The following is an 18,324-nucleotide window of genomic DNA, read 5'->3' as shown; positions in this document are numbered from 1 at the left end:
ATCATTGGTAAATCCCAAAAAAGTATGCTGCATAAGGGATACCAGGGGGGGAGAAGAGCAAATATTTTATGATTTCAATGATATAAAATTCTAGAAAATGCAAACCCATTGTGAAGGAAAGTAAAACAGTGGTTGGGGAGGGCAGGGAGAAAGATGATGCTGAAGAGCATGAGGTAAATTCAGGGATGGTTTTCTATTTTGAAATATTATGAAAATGAAAGTAAAGGCATATTCATGTTATTAAACTCTTAATACAACAAAGAGTAGGTTGAGGGGGGTGGCTTGTGGAGACCTTGCACACAGGAGCTCCTTTGTCCCACAAATCTTTGAAGAGACTGCAGATCTTTGAAGAGACCTGTGAGCTCTAATTTGACTGACAAAGGCTGGAAGAGATAAACGAACTGCAAATGAGGGGATTAATTAGAAAGTTCTCTGTAAAATAGTCAGCCCTGCCCCCACTTGGTTTCTAGGCAAAATAATGTGCATATTTTTAAGAAATAGGATACCCCCGGGGAGAAATAGGGCCTTTAGAGAGTGTGAGATCGGCTGACATCATTGCTCACTTTGGGGGCTCTTGAGTCTTGGGTATATGCTGCCTCTGATTAAGCACCCTAAAGAAAAGCCTGTCAGTTGACAGTTGACAGGTTCTGTCCATGTACACAGAGTTGGATTCATTTTCCTGACATCCCCCACCCCTTTTAAAATTGTAATACTCTTATAAAATTAACCACTTTAAAGTTGAAAATCAGTAGCATTTAGTACATTCACAGTGTGCAACCATAACCTCTGTCTAGTTCCAGAACATTTTCATTACCCAAAAGGAAACCTGGTACGCATTAAACAGTTATTTCCCACTCTCCCTGGGCAACCACTAATCTGCTTTTTGTCTCTATGGATTTACTTATTCTGTATATGTCATATAATTGGAATCATGCAGTATATGACCTTTTGTGTCTGGTTGCTTTCACTTAGCATGATATTTTCAAGGTTCATCCAAGTTATAGCATTTATCACTACTTCATTCCTTTTTTTGGTGGCCCTTTGTTTTTTAACCAAGAATCACCAGTCATTTGAGGAAAACATGCAAAATGGAAAAGAAACAGGAAAATTGATCTGAGCTGAAACAGACCAGTAGATGGTTTTGCTTGTTTTTAAAAGCATACTATTTAGTAATCTGCTAGATATTCAAGAAGATATGGCATCCATGAAACAATCAGTGTTGCCATCTGGAAGAAACTGTCAATTATGTTTGCCAAGTTAAAAAATATTCCATAGATAGATCAGAAGATTAAGTCAAGAGAAAATCTCAGCATAAAGCCAAAATACAGGCAAAAAATGATGTGGAAGAAAGAGACATAGAGGATCAATCCAGAGAACCATCATCTGCCAAAATTTCTGGGAAGTGAGAAAAAAAATTGAAAGGAGAGAAATATTTAAAAGTATAAGAAAAAAATTTCCAGGATCAAAAGAAGGGAGCATTCTTCATATTTAAAGTTTCTACCCAGTGCTCAGACGAATAAAGAAAGACCCACGGCTAAGAATTGTGACTGAAATGTCAGAAAAACAAGAATAGAGAGGAAACCATAAACAGTTTCTATGAGATACACTGGGTCTTCTAAAAGCAATGGGAATCAGATGTGTCATCCACAGCAGTGACAACCAGAAGGCAGTGGAGCAGCAATCTTCCCAGCCCTGAGGGAGAATGGTTTTGAACCAGATCTGTCATAGCAAAATACACTTGTTTTCAGATGTGCAAGGACTCCTGAAATTTTCTTTCCTTACACCTTTTCTGAAGCAGTTATTTACAGATGAAAATTTTTTAAAAAAGGAAAAATTTCAAGAAATGTGTGAACTAACCTAGTAGTCCAATGAAAAGACTCATGTTACCTGTGCAACAGGAGCTCTGTTTTACCCTGGAAAGTAGCCATCCCAGATTTGGACACAGATTTGGTGGGATCCAGGAAAAATTTATTTGGGAATGGGAATGGATAGATTCCAAGCAACAGATAAAATGAAGAAGCTGGAAGACAGTTGGAATACGGTGAAGAAACCATAGAACTTTTTACAAGGGGCAAGGGAATTAGAACAACTATGCAAAGCAGAAAAACTGTATGCAGAAAGTTGTAAGCCAAACACAAATCAAACACGTAAGTGGCACAAGTATGAGTAATTGGTGGTGACTGAATAGAAAATGTATTTGTGCCTAATGTATGAAGAATATCCTTCTTTATGGATAGTGGCTTTGGAAGCACAAGGAAGAAAGAGTAATTCTGGTCCTGTAAACAGTATTTTAAAGTTACAAAGGTAACTGATGGAAGGAACTGAAAGTAGTAATTTAAATATAAAAAGGTTGGGCCTTGGAAGGGGTGGTAGGGAGTGGTATAAGTGCGCTAAATCTGCTAGAGAATTATGGGCATGCTTAATGAGGTTGGTGACAACCAGAAGAATTGGTGGAGATTTCTCCTGGTTAGGAAGACTGGCATGCTGGGGTGGGATGGTGTGGCAGGTATTGTTCCTTTTCATCAAAGCGCTTTTTATGAGCCATTTGATTTTCTTTGTTCATTGGTAATTGGGATAGGTTCCTAACTATTGTTGATTCCCAATAAACAAATGTTTCTTTCCTGAGTGTCTTCCGCTGTTTTAACTTTTAGATAGATGCTGAGAACTGGGAGGGGAAATAGTCTGACCTCTACCATAAAATAATTCTAAGATCTCTTTGCCTTTAGTTTCTGCCATCGCTTTTTTTAGAATGGTGAGAGAGGAGATATAAATAAATCTTTTTCTACTTGTATTTCATATTTTCTGATATATCCACTAAAAGTGCCACTTTGATTATCTTGGTCTGTTGAAAAACTTAAAGTAGCTTCTTCAGACTCCAGCCTGAACTCCTTCCTGTTTCCCCCTTCTCTAACCCTTATTTGATTTTTGTCTCCTCAAACCTCCTGTAACCATCTCTGCCCTTCAGAACCCTCTGCAAACTCAGAGGACCTCTTGTCCTTCCTTTTTTAAATTCTTTTTTTTTTTTTTTCTTTTTTCTTTTTAACCTTCCTTGGGAGCTGTATCTGGCCTCTTCCTGCATCCCCTAGAGGCCAGAAGATCTTGGTGCCTGTCTGGGTTCTGGAGGAGAGTGTGGGTGTGCAGTGACAGGATCTAGTACTGGTGCTGGCATTGTTCCAAGTGCTTGCCTAGTACTGGTGCTGGCATTGTTCCAAGTGCTTGCGTATGGCAGAAAAGGAAGTTGTTTCAAATTTCTGTCCTCAAGGAGCTTCCATTTCCGATGGAGTTTTATATAAACAGAAAGGTTATAAAAATAGCGTTACATGTTTTAAGCACAGCTAAGGCCAACAATTGGTAGTTCTGTCTTTGAAAAATGTTCTTGGAGTCCATGGCTTTATCAGTGAGATATGCTAGCCTCTGAGGTATCCTCTAGAGAAGAGTGGGAACATGAGTGGTACTGCCAAGCTAGTGTTTGGTATTCCCTCTTACATGCCTCCTCACAGTAGCAGTAGCTACAAGAGGCAGAGCATTATTTGAAATCATTTTTGGACAGGGTGGGCTTATGGCTGCATGAACATGGTAGGAGATTTGGATTTTAGTCCTACAATGTGCAGTTCATTTGATGTCAGCTCCTGTCTGCATTTCTTTTGGTTTGGTTATTGGATGTGACCTTGGTTCATAAAAATGGTGGTCATCCTGCTTACATGGCACCCCCTGGAAAACTCTTAAAATTCTCGTAGGGGCTTAACCAGCCCTTTGTACTAAGTACTTTCCAGAGGAATTTCGTTAAAATGTGCTTCCTAAAAGATAGGCTGGGACTTACTCCGTGATACTATAGCAGGTAATGGATAGATGAGGTATAGATAGAGTGGACCTGAGTGGCCATGAGTTGATGTTGGAGCTGGGTGACGGGTACATGATTTTCATCATACTCTTCACTTTTATAGATGTTTGGAATTTTTCATAATAAAAAGTATCCTGGTGGTCAGGGATGGATGACTCATATTTTTGCTTTATTGTATTTTGCATAAAGTTTTTATTTAGTGAGGTCTTTGGGGTTTTTTTTGGTATTTATTTTAATGCTTAGAGACAGAGTGAGTTAAGGTTAGATATGAGAAATCTTCAAATTTAATCAGATTTTTCAAAACATGAATAGCGTGGGTGCCTTGATTACAAGTCAGCTCTCCCACCATGGAGACCTGTAAAAAAAAAGTGAAAGGAAGCGAAGTTGTGATCAGGAGCCAGAGAGCTGACCTCCTAGAAACTGAGAATATGTAGATGTGAAGTATGGGAGAAGTGAAGGCCCACCACTTAAATTAGACCGTAGGGGTGAGCCTTGCCGCAAGTCAGAGCCCTGGTGGGACCCCGCTATCACCATCGTTGCTGCTGATTTCATCCCATTCTAGGGTGATAATTCACCTATTCCTTTGTCTCTGTACTTTAACCTTGTTTCTTCCTCTTATCCCTTTTAGTACTTTCTCGCCTCACCCCCTACCCTCCAAGACCTGAATTCATCCATCTTGATCTCCTTAGGCTAGCTTTCCTATGTCATGTCCCTTTCTACCCCAGATCCAGAAGCTCACCCGCAATTCACTCCTTTCCTCCATCTCTGCTGTTTAGTGAATTACTACTAGTGTTTGTTAACAAATGTGATTGGACCACGAAGTGGCTTAACACAGGCTGAGGCATGGAGACCCATTCGTGTAGCCTTAAAAATTTTCAGGCAGTTGGCAAGTAAGAATTCTAAATAAAAATTGAAACTACCACCTGTATTTTTTCAGGCCGTTGATGCTCACTGCCATCAGCTGCATCCTCCCTATGGCACTGGTAAGTGTGGGAAGGGCTGGTGACAGTTTTGGTGGGCTGCTGGATTTCTTTTTTCTGGGGGAAGGATCTATTTGCAAGCCATGTTATTAACTTGTCCCCAAGGGCTGGACAGCTTCAAGCAGCTATAGGTGACTAAAAAGAGGAAGAAGCAACTGACCGTGCTCATGCGTTTCCTCTGGAAACTTTTGTCAAGAGCAGAAGCTACTCACTATGTGCCTTGATCCTTACGTAAAATTAGCACGTCCTATACATTATTTTGGAATACTAAACATACACTATCCAGGTGCTCTGGGATGTCAAGTAGTAACTATTAAATATCCCGAAACTCTTAAAACATTGTTTCTAAAGATGGATATTGGCTGTATATTAGAAAGGGTCCAAAATGTTGTATGTTCTTATGATTTTCTTCAGTAGCAAGGTTTATCTCACTCTAGTATTTTAAGTTCTTTGTGGTCAGGAGATCAAGAAATGTTTGTTTCAATGATTAATATAAAATTCTGATAGAGACTTACAAAGAAATTTGTGGTTCTTGTTTACTAACAAACTTGAGGTGGGCTTGGGGACCTGTGATTTTTGAAACTGTTTTTATCACAGTCTGCTTTCTGCTTAGGGACCTATGGAGAAAATATGCACAGTAAAGTTGAAACATGGGGTGGGACAGCACTCCGCAGAATTGCTGAAGTATAAGCCAGTAGCCAGATTGCTGCTTATCTAAAGCCTTGAAATCCTGCTGCTGTTTTCTTGTAGTGAGTGGGTTGGAGGCCATGCAGATTCAGAAGTTTTATCTCGTCAGGGTGGTCTCGACTTTAAGTGACAGTTGGATGTTTACACTGTTTCATTTCTTTAGTCTCTGAAGCCCTTAGAGCATGGAAGGCAGTTGCCTCCAGAATATCTAATGAAATGCAGAGGTGGTGGACTTGTATACTCTTAACCAGTGAGGAGCTCCTTGCTGGTTACTGCAGCTAAAGCATTCATGTACCCTTTATTACATCTCTGTGGGAAACATCTTAGCACCGTTGGCCCATATTCTGCATTTCCCACTGGTCCCTACTTCCCATCCCCCAGGCCCTACTTATGAATTAGGGTCGGAATTGTATACACACTTACTACATTGTTTATAAGAAACAGAAAGAAGAGCTTAACTCTCCCAGCAGTTGTCTACTTCTTTAGGTTATCAGTGCACAAGCGGTAACTACCGAACATGTTTTGAGGACCCATATCATGGAAATAACTTTTAAGCATCTGTCCCAAATATAGATTGTAGAAGATGAGTGAAGATTTTTGTCTGCAGCCTTTGGGAAATACTGATGACCAGCAGCAGTGTCCTTTCTGACATGCATATAGCTAAGGTTTTCCTGAAACAAAGAACTGGAAACCATTCGAGGGTGTTTGGATTATAAATGCAATGGCAAAAGAAGCCAGACTGGATTTGCAATGCAGAGCAGTGTTCAGGGTAAATGACAACGGAAGGTGATCCCACATTTTTTTTTTTTTTCAAGCTGGAAGGAAAGCTCCCAGAGGTTCCTGAACTATTGTTGGTCAGGTTTGAGGGTCTGGAGAGAAAGGGGAGGAAAAGGCAGGGAAGATAAGGCTGCTCTTGGCTTCTGTGCTCTTACCAAATCTTTTGACTCTGGACCACTGGAGACTTGAGGGCATCCTTCAGTCTTTGATGAACTTTTTACTACTATTTGCCTTTCCTTCCCCACCTTGATCAGTCACATTCCCTTCCCCAGCTCCTAGGAAAAATAAGAGAGGAGTTCTTACCTTTGGGGCTTCTGTTCACACTGAGCAAGGCTTAGCCACAACTCTGACGACTCACAGGCCTGAGAGCTGTGCTTTGTGGAATGGCAACATTTAAGGAGCAGAAAGAGTAGGAGCAGTGTCCATTGGAACACTAAGAAGACTTGGTCTGGGAGGTTGAGAGAGAGCCACAGAGTATTGTAAAGTTACTGGCATTATAGATCTTTGTGGAAGTTATATCTGCTTATGCTGAAATTCACACTGTATGATCAGTTAACCTTTGGTCAAACCATGTAGGGAAATTTTTCATTTTGAGGAGTAAGTAAAAGGTCAAAATGACTATTTGATACAGTAGCATAAAGATCAGCATTTTGTTATTGTGACATTTGTTCATGCAAGTCACTGCAATTATGTTAAAAGTCCCTCCTGACTTATATTTTGAAAAATTAAAACAAAGAAGTTTAAGGAATTGTACAGTGGACATCCATATACCTACTAACAAGATTATACAGGTGCTAACCTTTTGCTACATTTGCTTTGATATATATCTAGCCATCAACCAACCAATTTTATTTTTATAGAGATTTCTTAAAGTATTTATATTCCATTAAATTTGCCCATTTTAAAGTGTACCTTTAGATGAATTTTAATAAGTTTATGCAGCGATGTAACCATCACCACAACCTGAGTTATAGAAAGAACATTTTCATCATCTGGAAAGTTCTTTGTGTTTGTTAGCCAGTCCCCACTCAAAGCTGCAGGCAACTAGGGATCATCTTTCTATCCCTATGGTTTTACCTTTTCCAGAAACTGCATATAAAGGGAATTGTACAGTATGTAATCTTTTGTGTCTGGCTTCTTTCACTGAGCACAACATTTTTGAGGTTCATCCATGTCACGTTACGTGTCAGTAGTGCTTTCCTTTTTATTGCTGAATGATTTTCCATGTGTGGATATATATTACATTTTGTTTATCTATTCATTCATCAGTTAATGGACATTGGGTTGTTTCCAGTTTGGGGTGATTATAAAATATGCTGCCATGACCATTCTTGTCCAGGGCTTTAAATGGGCATATGTTTTCATTTCTCTTGGATAGATATCTAGGAGTGGGATTGCTAGTTTGTATGCTAAGTGTGTGTTTAATGTTTTAAGAAACTGCCAAACTGTTTTCCGAGATGAATGCTATTTTGGATTCCTGCCAGTGTTGTATAAGGGTTCCAGTTTCTCCACATCCTTGCTAGCACTTGGTATGGATAGTCTTTTGGATTATATTCATTCTGTTGAGTATGAAGTGGTATCTTGCAATTTTTATTGGCAATTCCCTTATGACTGATAACATTAAGGATCTTTTCTTTTGCATGTTTATTCTTCATAACTTTTTCAGGTAAAGTATTAAGATCTTTTGCCCATTTTTTAAAAATTGGGTTGTTTGTCCTATTGAGTTGCCTGAGTTCTTTATAGATTCTGAATTAAGGTCTTTGTCAAATACATGATTTGTAATTATTTTCTCCTAGTCTCTGGCTTGTCTCTTCCATCTCTTCCAAGACATTCTTAATGTTTTCGAAGACTAAAAGTTTAATTTTAATGAAGTCCAGTTTATCAGTTTTTCTTTCAAGGATAGTGCTTTCATTGTTGTATCTAAGAAATCTTTACCTAAACCAAGGATGCAGAGATTTTTACATTTAAATCTGTGAACTGTTTTGAGTTCCTTTTTGCGTGCTGTGAAGTCTCTAAGTTCCGTGGTTTGTTTTTGCATAATGATATTTGGTTATCCCAGAACCATTTGTTGAATGTTTCCTCTACTGAATTCCTTGGCTCCTCTGTATAAAATTAACCTTAGATGTCTGAGTTTACTTCTGGATTTATTCTGTTTCATTGATCTCCCTGTTTCTAAGCCCATACATACTTCATTGTCTTGATTACTGTAGCTTCATAGAAAGTTTTGAAGTCAGATAGTGTAAGTCCCCCCCAAAAAAACCCCTGCTTTGATTTTGATTAATTTTAATTGCTGTGTTCAGTCTGGAGCTGTGTTGTTCTGTCCAGTGGCTATGACCCCCTGTAGCCATTGGGTATTTGAGATGTGGCCAGTTTGAATTGGCATGTGCTATAATTTTAAAATATACAGTGAACTTTGAAGACTTACGTGAATAAAAGGATATGAAATAAAATAGTTCATGAATAATTTTTGTGGATTACATGTTAGAAAATATTTAGATGTATTAGTCTAAATTAAGTATATTATTAACACTTCACCTGTTTTAAATTTTAGTTTTCATTTGTTTGCCGCTGTATAGAAATACATTTGGTTTTTGTATATTGACTTTGTTATCTTACTAAGTTCATTTATTAGTTCTAGTAGTAGTTTTGTACATTTGTTTAAGATTTTCTGAGTAAATAGTCATTTTATCTAGAAATAGAGACCAATTTGCTGCTTCTTTTTCCAGTCTTTTATTAAGGTATTTTATGTCTCTCCCTCCTCCCCCCACTTTGTCTTACTGCCCTGGCTAGGACCTCCAATGTGATGTTAAATGGTGAGGGTGGTCATCTGTCATTTTCCTGATAGTAGCATAGTAGCATTCACTGTTTCATCATTGAATATAATGCTTTTCATAGATGCCCTATATCAGATTCAGCAGTTCATTTTTTTTCTGATTTGCTGAGAATTTTTATCTTGAATGAATATAGAATTTTGTCAAGTGGGTTTTCTATAACACAAATGATCATTTTTTACACCTTTATTTTGTTAATTAAGTGAATTATAATAGGAGCTTTCAAATGTTAAATCATCTTTCCATTCCTTGGATAAACCTCATTTCATTATGCCATATTGTACTTTTTCTATATTGCTGGATTTAATTTGCTAAAATATTTGGATTGATTTTTGTGTCTGTTTATAAGGGATACTGGTCTGTAATTTTCTTTTTGTTATATTTTTGTCAGATTTTTTTTTTTAAGATTTTATTTATTTATTTGACAGAGATCACGTAGGCAGAGGGCAGGGAGTGGGGGGGGGCGTGTGCGGGCAGGCTCCCCGCTGAACAGAGAGCCGGAATGCAGGGCTCAGACCCTGAGATCATGACCTGAGCTGAAGGCAGAGGCTTAACCCACTGAACCACCCAGGTGCCCCGTCAGATTTTTTGTATCTGAATTATGTTAGTTTCATAAAATTAATTTGGAAGAAGTATTACTTTCTTGAGTTTCTGAAAGTGTTTAAGATTAGCGTTGATGAAGTTCTCTAGTAAAAAGTTGTGGGCATGGAATTTCGTGAGAAATTTTTTGATTATGAATTCCATGTCTTTAATAGATACAGAGTTATTCAGTTTATTTTTTTCCATTTTGTATCAGTTTTGCTAAGTAATGTTCAAGGAACTTGTTACTTTCACCTAAGATATGAAATTTATTAAAAATAGATTATTGATGGGGCGCCTGGGTTGCTTAGTTGGTCAAGCATCTGTCTTCAGCTCAGGTCATGATCTCAGGGTCCTGGGATCAAGCCCCTCATGGGCTCTCTGCTCAGTGGGATTCCTGCCTCCCCCTCTCTCTCTGCCTGCCTCTCTGCCTACTTGTGATTTCTGTCTGTCAAATAAATAAATAAAATCTTTAAAAAAAATAGATTATTTATAATGTTCCCTTATTTTTCTTTTAGTATCTGTAAGGTTTGTAGGGACAGTCCCTTTTTTACCCCCGTTATTGGTCATTTGTATTCCCTTTTTTCTTAAATGTTCTGGCTAAGGTTTTTATTAGCTTTGTTGATCTTCTTTAAGAATCAACTTACAGGTGCTCGCTTCGGCAGCACATATACTAAAATTGGAAGAATCAACTTACAGGATTTATTATTCAGTATTATTTGGTTTGAATTTTACTTATTTCTCTTTGGATCTTTTTAATTTTTTCCTTTTACTTGCTTTGAGTTTAGTCCTCTTTTTCTAGTTTCTTTTCTTTTCTTTTTTTTTTAAGATTTTGCTTATATGCGGGGTGCCTGGGTGGCTCAGTGGGTTAAAGCCTCTGCCCTTAGCTTGGGTCATGATCCCAGGGTCCTGGGATCGAGCCCCTCATCTGGCTTTCTGCTCGGCGGGAAACCAGCTTCATCCCTCTCTTTGCCTGCTTCTCTGCCTACTTGTGATCTCTGTCTGTCAAATAAATAAATAAATAAAATCTTTTTAAAAAATAAGATTTTATTTATATGCAAGAGCTCTCGCACCTGTTTTGGGGATGGGGCGGGGAGGGGCAGGGCAGAGCAGGAGGAGAGAATCCTCAAGTAGACTCCTTGCTGAGCTCAGAACCCAACATGGGGCTTGATCCCAAAATCACGACCTGAGCTGAAACCAAGAGTTGGACACTTAACTGACTGAGCTATCCAGGTGGCCCCCCTTTTTAAAGATTTATTTGTATGGTCTTTTTCTAGTTTCTTAAGGGGACTTGATGTCATTGATTTTTATATTTTTTTCATAGTATAAACATTTACAGTTATAAATTACCCTCTGGCATCATGTTAGCAGGATCTCACCCAGTTCTTACTGTGGTATTTTCATTATCATGTAGCTCAAAACATTTTCTAATTTCTCTTGTGATTTCTTCTGTGACACATAGGTTCTACAGTAATATGTTCTTTTTTTTTTTTTTTTTAAGATTTTATTTATTTGACAGAGAGATCACAATTAGGCAGAGAGGCAGGCAGAGAGGGGGGAAGCAGGCTCCCTGCTGAGCAGAGAGCCCGATGTGGGGCTCAATCCTAGGACCTGAGATCATGACCTGAGCTGAAGGCAGAGGCTTAACCCGCTGAGCCACCCAGGCACCCCCAGAAGTATGTTCTTTAATTTCCAACTATTTGCTACAAAAAAGGGCATCCTTGGTAGAGAATAGTTGGCTGAGTGTATGGGGTGCTAGTATCATTTGGTCTAATGCTGGACTCCAGGGCACAGTGGTTCTGATGATAACTCTTCCACTAAGGGCTTAAGGTTTGTCTCATCAGTACTGGAAAACACTAATGGGTTTTAAACAGGGTGGGAGCTGATCTTGGCCGGATGTGAGAGCTCTGTAAGAGCTGTTTAGTATTATTACTTTTACATCAGGGTTTCAGGAAGGTATTCCTGAGGGATATAGACTGGAGAGATCCAGACAGTAGTACTGATAGGTTGTTCATTTCTTGAGCAAAACAGTCCAGCAAAGATTCATCTTGATTCTACTAAAAGATTCTGTTCTCCACAATTGAAAACGTACAGAAGAATGGAAGACTCCCCAGCTGTGAACTATTGACTCTAATAGATTCAGAGTGGATTGCTGAGCCCTGTGAGCATCAAATAGTAATGGTGTGAATACTCAGGAAATTCTTTCTTGAGAGCGTTCAGCTGTTTGCACTTTGAGAAAGATAAATTTTTATTTTTAATGCTTTAATATCATCCCCAAGGTTTGTTCTGGCCCTCTTGTGGAAGACTTAAATATTGGCACCCCTGCACCCCCCACACATCTTTTTCTGCCCCCAAATCACCGTGTTTGCTTCCTCAGATACTACTGGGACATGTGTACAGTCTGTTCTGTTTAAGATTTTATTTATTTTTGTGAGAGAGAGAAAGAGAGAGCTCTTGCCTGAGCTCGAGCAGGAGGAAGGGAGGGCAGAGGGAGAAGCAGGATCGCCCCTGAGCAGGGAGCTGGATGTGGGACTCAATCCCAGGATCCTGGGATCATGACCCAAGCCAAGGCAGATGCTCAACTGACTGAGCCACCCAGGCGTCCCCAGTTCTCTCTTGTGACCCCAAATCAAGGATGAGGTGGCCTCCCTGCTGGGACTACGTTTTTTTTACTTTTTTTTTTTTTTAAAGATTTTTATTTATTTGACAGAGATCACAAGTATGCAGAGAGGCAGGCAGTGGGAGGGGGGGTGCCAAGCTGAGAGTCCCAAGGCGGGGCTCAATCCCAGGACCCTGGGATCATGACCTGAGCCGAAGGCAGAGACTTTAACCCACTGAGACACCCGGGTGCCCCCTCTTTTTTTTAATTTTTAAAAAAGATTTTATTTATTTATTTATTTTTCAGCGCATGGAGCACAAGCTCTAGCAGGGAGAGGGGCAGAGGCAGGAGCCAGATGTGAAACTGGATCCCAGGACCCTGGGATCATGCATCGCCTGAGCCCAAGGCAGATGGCAGACACTTAATGACTGAGCCACCCAGGTGTCCCATGGGTCTGCTACTTTTAGCATAAATTCTTCTAGGTCCTCTTCCTCTACCCCTGTGCTGTTTTTGCTGGAGAGCCTCTTAGAACCTCACTTCCCTGTAGATTCTATGTTGCTACTATAGGGCAAGGCACAGTCACACTGCATTCATATTGCATTTTGCTTAAATTAATGGTCTCTGAGTTCCTTCAGGTTTATAATGGATTATTGAAGGAAAGTCCCTGATTTTCAGTGATATACTGTGGACATAATATGGGCCATTTTCACACCTCCATCTGTGATGTGGGGATCACAGTAGCACTTCCTGCAGAAGGCTGGTGGGAGGTGCATATGGCTGACAAACGTGTGCCTCTTATCTTGTATGTATTGATGTATTCTTGGCTGTGGGGAAGAAGAGATTCGTATCACTCCACTATCAGTTTCATGAAGTGCTAGATGTACCCTCTCTTCACATAATCTCCTCTCACCAAAACTCAACTCTGCTAGGATACTCTCAGTTGGTCATTAGTGGACTTGCAGTCATTAATAAAATTTCTGTCTCAACAGAGGGTCGTGTTTTGCATAGGTGGGTTGCATGTGGTGTGCGAATTCGGAGGTTTTGTTGCTGCTGTTAAGTGCTATTCAGATCAAAGGATCAGACTAGGTAGAGTGCTAAAATTCTGTTTCCTAAGAAAAGTTGAGTTCCATTTTGAAAATCCACGGATTAAAGACATGATGTCACTTAATGATTGGCATCTGTTGAGTGGTCACCCTCTGTCCAGTCCAGTTCTAGGCTCTGTGGATCTGTGAGAAGCAGCCTAACACCTGTTTTTAGCTCCCAGGCTCCACCCAAGCCATCTGTGGTGAGAAGGTAGGGGTAGCTGCTGGACATGGTGAGGACTCTGGGTAGTTAGGTGCCTTTGTCAAGACCTAATAGCCACAATATGCCAGGACATTTAGAAGTCAGGACAGAAAATGGTGTAGGACTGATTGGGCCCCATTAGGTAAGAGGTGATAGAAAAGACTCTGTTAGGAGGTCATCCAAAACAGCATCACTAGCAGTTGTGTTTTTTGTTGTTTTTTTTTTTTTAATCATAGTCAGAAGCTATATTCAAAGCAGTTACTTAACTTTAAGCCATATGTTTGTTTCTGTTTTCATTTTGTGATAGTGGTTTGCTATAGATAAATACCTTTGTTATGGCTACAGTTAGAAGAAATGTCAGTTACAATTCAGGAATCTGAGACCTAAAGTCTCTATGGTCCTCAACAGGAAAATACTATAGCAACATGTATGAGTCAGGTGGCTGTTACCTTGCGTGGAAGGGACGTGGAGACCCCCACCTTTAGTGAAATGCGCTATCTTGAGAACTTGGTTTTCTCAAGATGTACCTGGGCTGTAGGACAAAAAGGCATTCACTCACTGCACTTTGACATAGTGTCTAATGCTGAGTATACACTGGGACATGTCCTTGTTTAGCACGTATGCTCCTGTTTCCTTTCAGGAGTGACTTGAGCTCTAGGGCCAGGGATTACATGTTGGTCACTGTGTCTTTCCCTCTGCAGTTCTTACCTGTGGACCAGCTGCCTTATGGTTCCTTGGTAGCTTCTGTGTAAAGACTCAGTCCAGTGGGGCAGAGGACCAGGGTTCTGCGTGTCCTCTTGGCTTTCTGGTCTGAAGTGTGCTCCTTGTTTCTCCTTGATTCAGTAGCACCTCGTGCTCCGCGCTGCTCTCTCTAGAAAGCCTGATTTAGACCTCCAAACACAACCGTATCTTCTGTGGCCCTACGCTAGTCTTGACAACCTCAGGGTGTTCCTTTCTGTAACTAGTCCTCTTCCCCTCCCCACCCCCTTTTTTTAGCAAGAGAGAGTGAGAGCGAGCAAGCATGAGCATGCGTGAGCTGGGGAGGGGCGGGGGGGTGCGGGGGAAGAATCCCAAGCAGGCTTTCCATTCAGTGCAGAGCCAGACACAGGGTTCTATCTCATAACCCTGAGATCATGACCTGAGCTGAATTCAAGAGTAAGATGCTTAACTGATTGAGCCACCCAGGTGCACTAGTCTGCTTTACCTATTAACCAAGATACTGTGACTATAACACGTACCTGCTGTCTTACTACTGGCTTCTTTGCCCTAAATTAAAATGTGAACTTCTTATGTCAATAACTTATTTCTGTAACATCCTTTTCAATGACTGCATACTAAATCATTGCATGGATCTGTCATACATTATTTACCTAGTTCCTTTTTGTTGGACATTTAGATTATTTTTAATTTTTTACTCTTGCAAAACACTGCTGTATACATATCTTTTATGATTTCCTCAGAAAAATTTACAAAAGTAGAATTGCTAGCTCAGAGCACCTTCTGGGGCTCTTTGATAGCCACAACCAGAGTGCTTTAAAATGTAGGGGCCACAAAAAAAAATGTAGGGGCCACAAAAGCTGTCCATAGGCTTTTAAATCATACTTGTGATCGGGGCTCATTGGTTGCCAGGAATTTGGAGATTTTAAGCAGGGGTGTTTTGTTGATTTGCTGGATTTATACAAGAAGTGCAAGCCTGAAGATTTTTTGCAAGTGACAGGCCTAATTAGAGGTGCACTTTCCATGTGTGACCTCCTACAGCAGCTTGAGGGAACATAGGCCACATCAGGGAACACACAGCTCTTCTGCTTCAGTCAAATGGTGGGTTGTTACTATAACAGGGTGTTTTTACTTCAGCTTCAAATCAGACTAATTTCTTAGAAGTGTCATTAATGAAAATTTAAAAAGTCAAAGAGATCCAGGAAAGATTATATTAATATTATCACTAAGATTATAAGAGTCCTTTTTTTTTTTTTTTAAGATTTTATTTATTTATTTGACAGACAGAGATCACAAGTAGGCAGAGAGGCAGGCAGAGAGAGAGGAGGAGGAAGCAGGCTTCCTGCTGAGCAGAGAGCCCAGTGTGGGGCTCGATCCCAGTACCCTGAGATCATGACCTGAGCCGAAGGCAGAGGCTTTAACCCATTGAGCCACCCAGGCGTCCCATAAGAGTCTGAATTTAAAAAATGAAGCAGAGAACCAAGAGGAAGAATTTGGAAATCAAACCTGGGCCTGCCGTAGACATGAATGCATGCACTTCTCAAAATATGGAGTTCTCCGAAAGAAACAACAGTTGTAATTTGATTTTTTTTCCCCTTTCTTCTTTCTAGGTATCTCATTCAGTTGCTAAACTTATATTAGTTAATTTCCACTGGCAAGTTGCAGAGATATTGGACAGGTAAGGTATTTTGGGGGAAGAGAGGTGGCATTGCCCATAGCCTCTTTCTCTGCCCATCTACGCAGTAGTGATTATTGTTGATGTTTTGGAGTATACTTACAATGTGCATATTATATATTTAAAACATTGGATCATATTGAATATCCTTTTTTCTCTCAATACCTGGCAAACATTTTCCCATGACTGCATCATATTCTTTCTATCTCAGTTTTATTGCTGGCTCAGTATTTCATCACGTAGACGTCCCATGCTTTTTCCAAACCCCTGTTGTCAGTGAAATTAGTTCGATTTTTTAATGCCATTGTGAATTTGTAATCAGTGCCCTTCTATATAACATTTGCCAACATCTCCATTTGTTTCTTTTGGATATATCAAGTGAGAAATGAAACATTCTTTTGAATCCAAAAGAAGCAAATGGAGATGTTGGCAAGTGTTCTTCAGAAAAGATAGGCCAGCTTACCACCAGAGCTAGACCTCTTGAGGCATAGACCTTAGAGTCTCAAGATGTCTTGGGAGTGGTCAGGAGGAGGGGTTCCTCTTCCTGCTGCCCCTTCTTGGGAGGAGTCCCGGTGCCCTGCCTGCAGAGGCGTGTGCTTCTGTCTAGAGTAGGGTTTCTCACCCTCGACATCCATGCCATTTAGGGTTAGATAATTCTTTGTTGTGGGGGCACTGTTCTGTGACTTGTAAGAGGTTTGGCAGAATCTCTGGCAAAATCCATTTGAAAAGACAAAATAACAATAAAAAATGAGCAAAAGACAGAACAAGCATTTCACACAAAAGAAAGCACAAACAGCCATTAACATGAAAAGGTGCCCAACCTCCATAGTAATTTGGGACACTGAAGTTCACACCCCAAGCCTTTGAAATAAAAAATGTTTCCAAGTAACCCCTGGAGAACAAAATTGTCACTAGTTGGAATCACTGGTCCTGTCCCTGCCCTTTCACACACCTGTGAGTCTTCCTTTGTATGGCGTGATCTGTTTATCTGCAGAGGAAGGTCCTGCCTCTCCTTCTCCAGGCTACGACATAACTGGGATGGCTGTACCTGCTGGAGCGGCTCAGCCCTCTCGGGAAGGAGCAAGTGCGCTTGTGATTTCACTGACTACACTCTCTCACTCTCTATCCCCCAGAGCTGAATACATTTAGATAGACTTTCAAGTGAACTTTCTTTCACTGTCTGCACTGCTGTTTCTACTACCCAGAATTCTGAATCTATGTAGGTTCCAGCAGTGGGGTATCTCTCGCTGTTCAAACTCTGTAGCCTAACATGGGAATGGACAAGATGGCTGAAGATAGTAAGAATATGGTGTGAGAAAGTAGGAATAAAAGCAGAGGAAGGAGGCATTTTGACTAGGTGGAATAAGGAAGTCATGTGTAGGAGACGTTTTTCCCTGCTCAAATTCCTGGATTCTGGGTAATGTGTTTTCCTGGGCTTTGTGTGCTACTTTGATTGCCACATAATAATTGTTTTTATTTTTATTATTTTTTAAGCTTTATATATTTATTTATTTTAGAGTGAGAGTGTGTGTGAGCAGGGTGGGGACAGAGGGAGAGGGAAAGAATCCAAGGAGACTCCCCATGGAGCCTAATGTGGGACTCTAAAGATCAGAGTCAGATACTTAACCTACTGAGTCACCAGGCACTCCTGGTTTTATTTTTAAATGTATGTATGCCATACCTCATTCCAGAAAGGAATTAAGTTTTTATTGTTTCTTTTTCAAAAATATATGTATGTGTACACACATGTGTGATGTGTGTAGGTTAAGGAATGATAAGGTAAAAATACTTAAGTGTCCGCCCAAAATAAGAAACCCTCTGATCTTTACTTAGAAGCCTCTGATGGCAGTGTCCGCCTGGCCACACCCCCTTCCTTCCTCTCCAAAGCAACCAGTATCTTGAATTGGGTATTGATCATTTTCTTGTTTATTTATTTATTTTTTTAAGATTTTATTTATTTATTTGACAGGGGGTGGGGAGAGAGAGAGAGAGAGAACAAGCAAGAGGAGCAATAGAGGGAGAGAGAGAAGCAGGCTCCCTGCTTAGCAGGGAGCCTGATGCAGGGCTCAATCCTAGGACCCTGGGATCATGATCTGAGCCAAAGGCAGACACTTAAACAAATGAGCCACCTTCTCAGCCACCTGAGAAGGCATCCCTTCTCAGTTATTCTTAAATTATATAACCTTTAGTTTCGTGTGGTTTTGTGTTTTTGTTTTTTTAAGTAGTCTCCATGGAGCCTAGCACTGGGCTTGAACTCAGGACCATTGAGATCAGGACCTGAACCGGGATCAAGAGTTGGATGCTTAATTGGCTGAGCCACCCCAGCACCCCTAGTTTTGTATGTTTTTAGAACT

General features: G+C 40.3%; 1 protein-coding gene across 1 annotated transcript in view; it reads left to right on the top strand.

The window, feature by feature from the left end:
- ARIH2 (ariadne RBR E3 ubiquitin protein ligase 2) overlaps nucleotides 1-18,324 on the top strand; it is a 48,713-nt gene that overhangs the window by 15,487 nt on the left and 14,902 nt on the right. Inside the window, 3 exon segments of the mRNA XM_082704392.1 lie at nucleotides 4,779-4,811; nucleotides 4,813-4,824; nucleotides 15,906-15,973. Coding sequence (XP_082560518.1) covers nucleotides 4,779-4,811; nucleotides 4,813-4,824; nucleotides 15,906-15,973 — 113 coding nt within the window.

Source organism: Mustela nivalis, assembly GCF_964662115.1.
Source record: "Mustela nivalis genome assembly, chromosome: 1".
Lineage (NCBI taxonomy): Eukaryota > Metazoa > Chordata > Mammalia > Carnivora > Mustelidae > Mustela > Mustela nivalis.
This window is presented reverse-complemented; position numbering and strand designations above follow the sequence as displayed.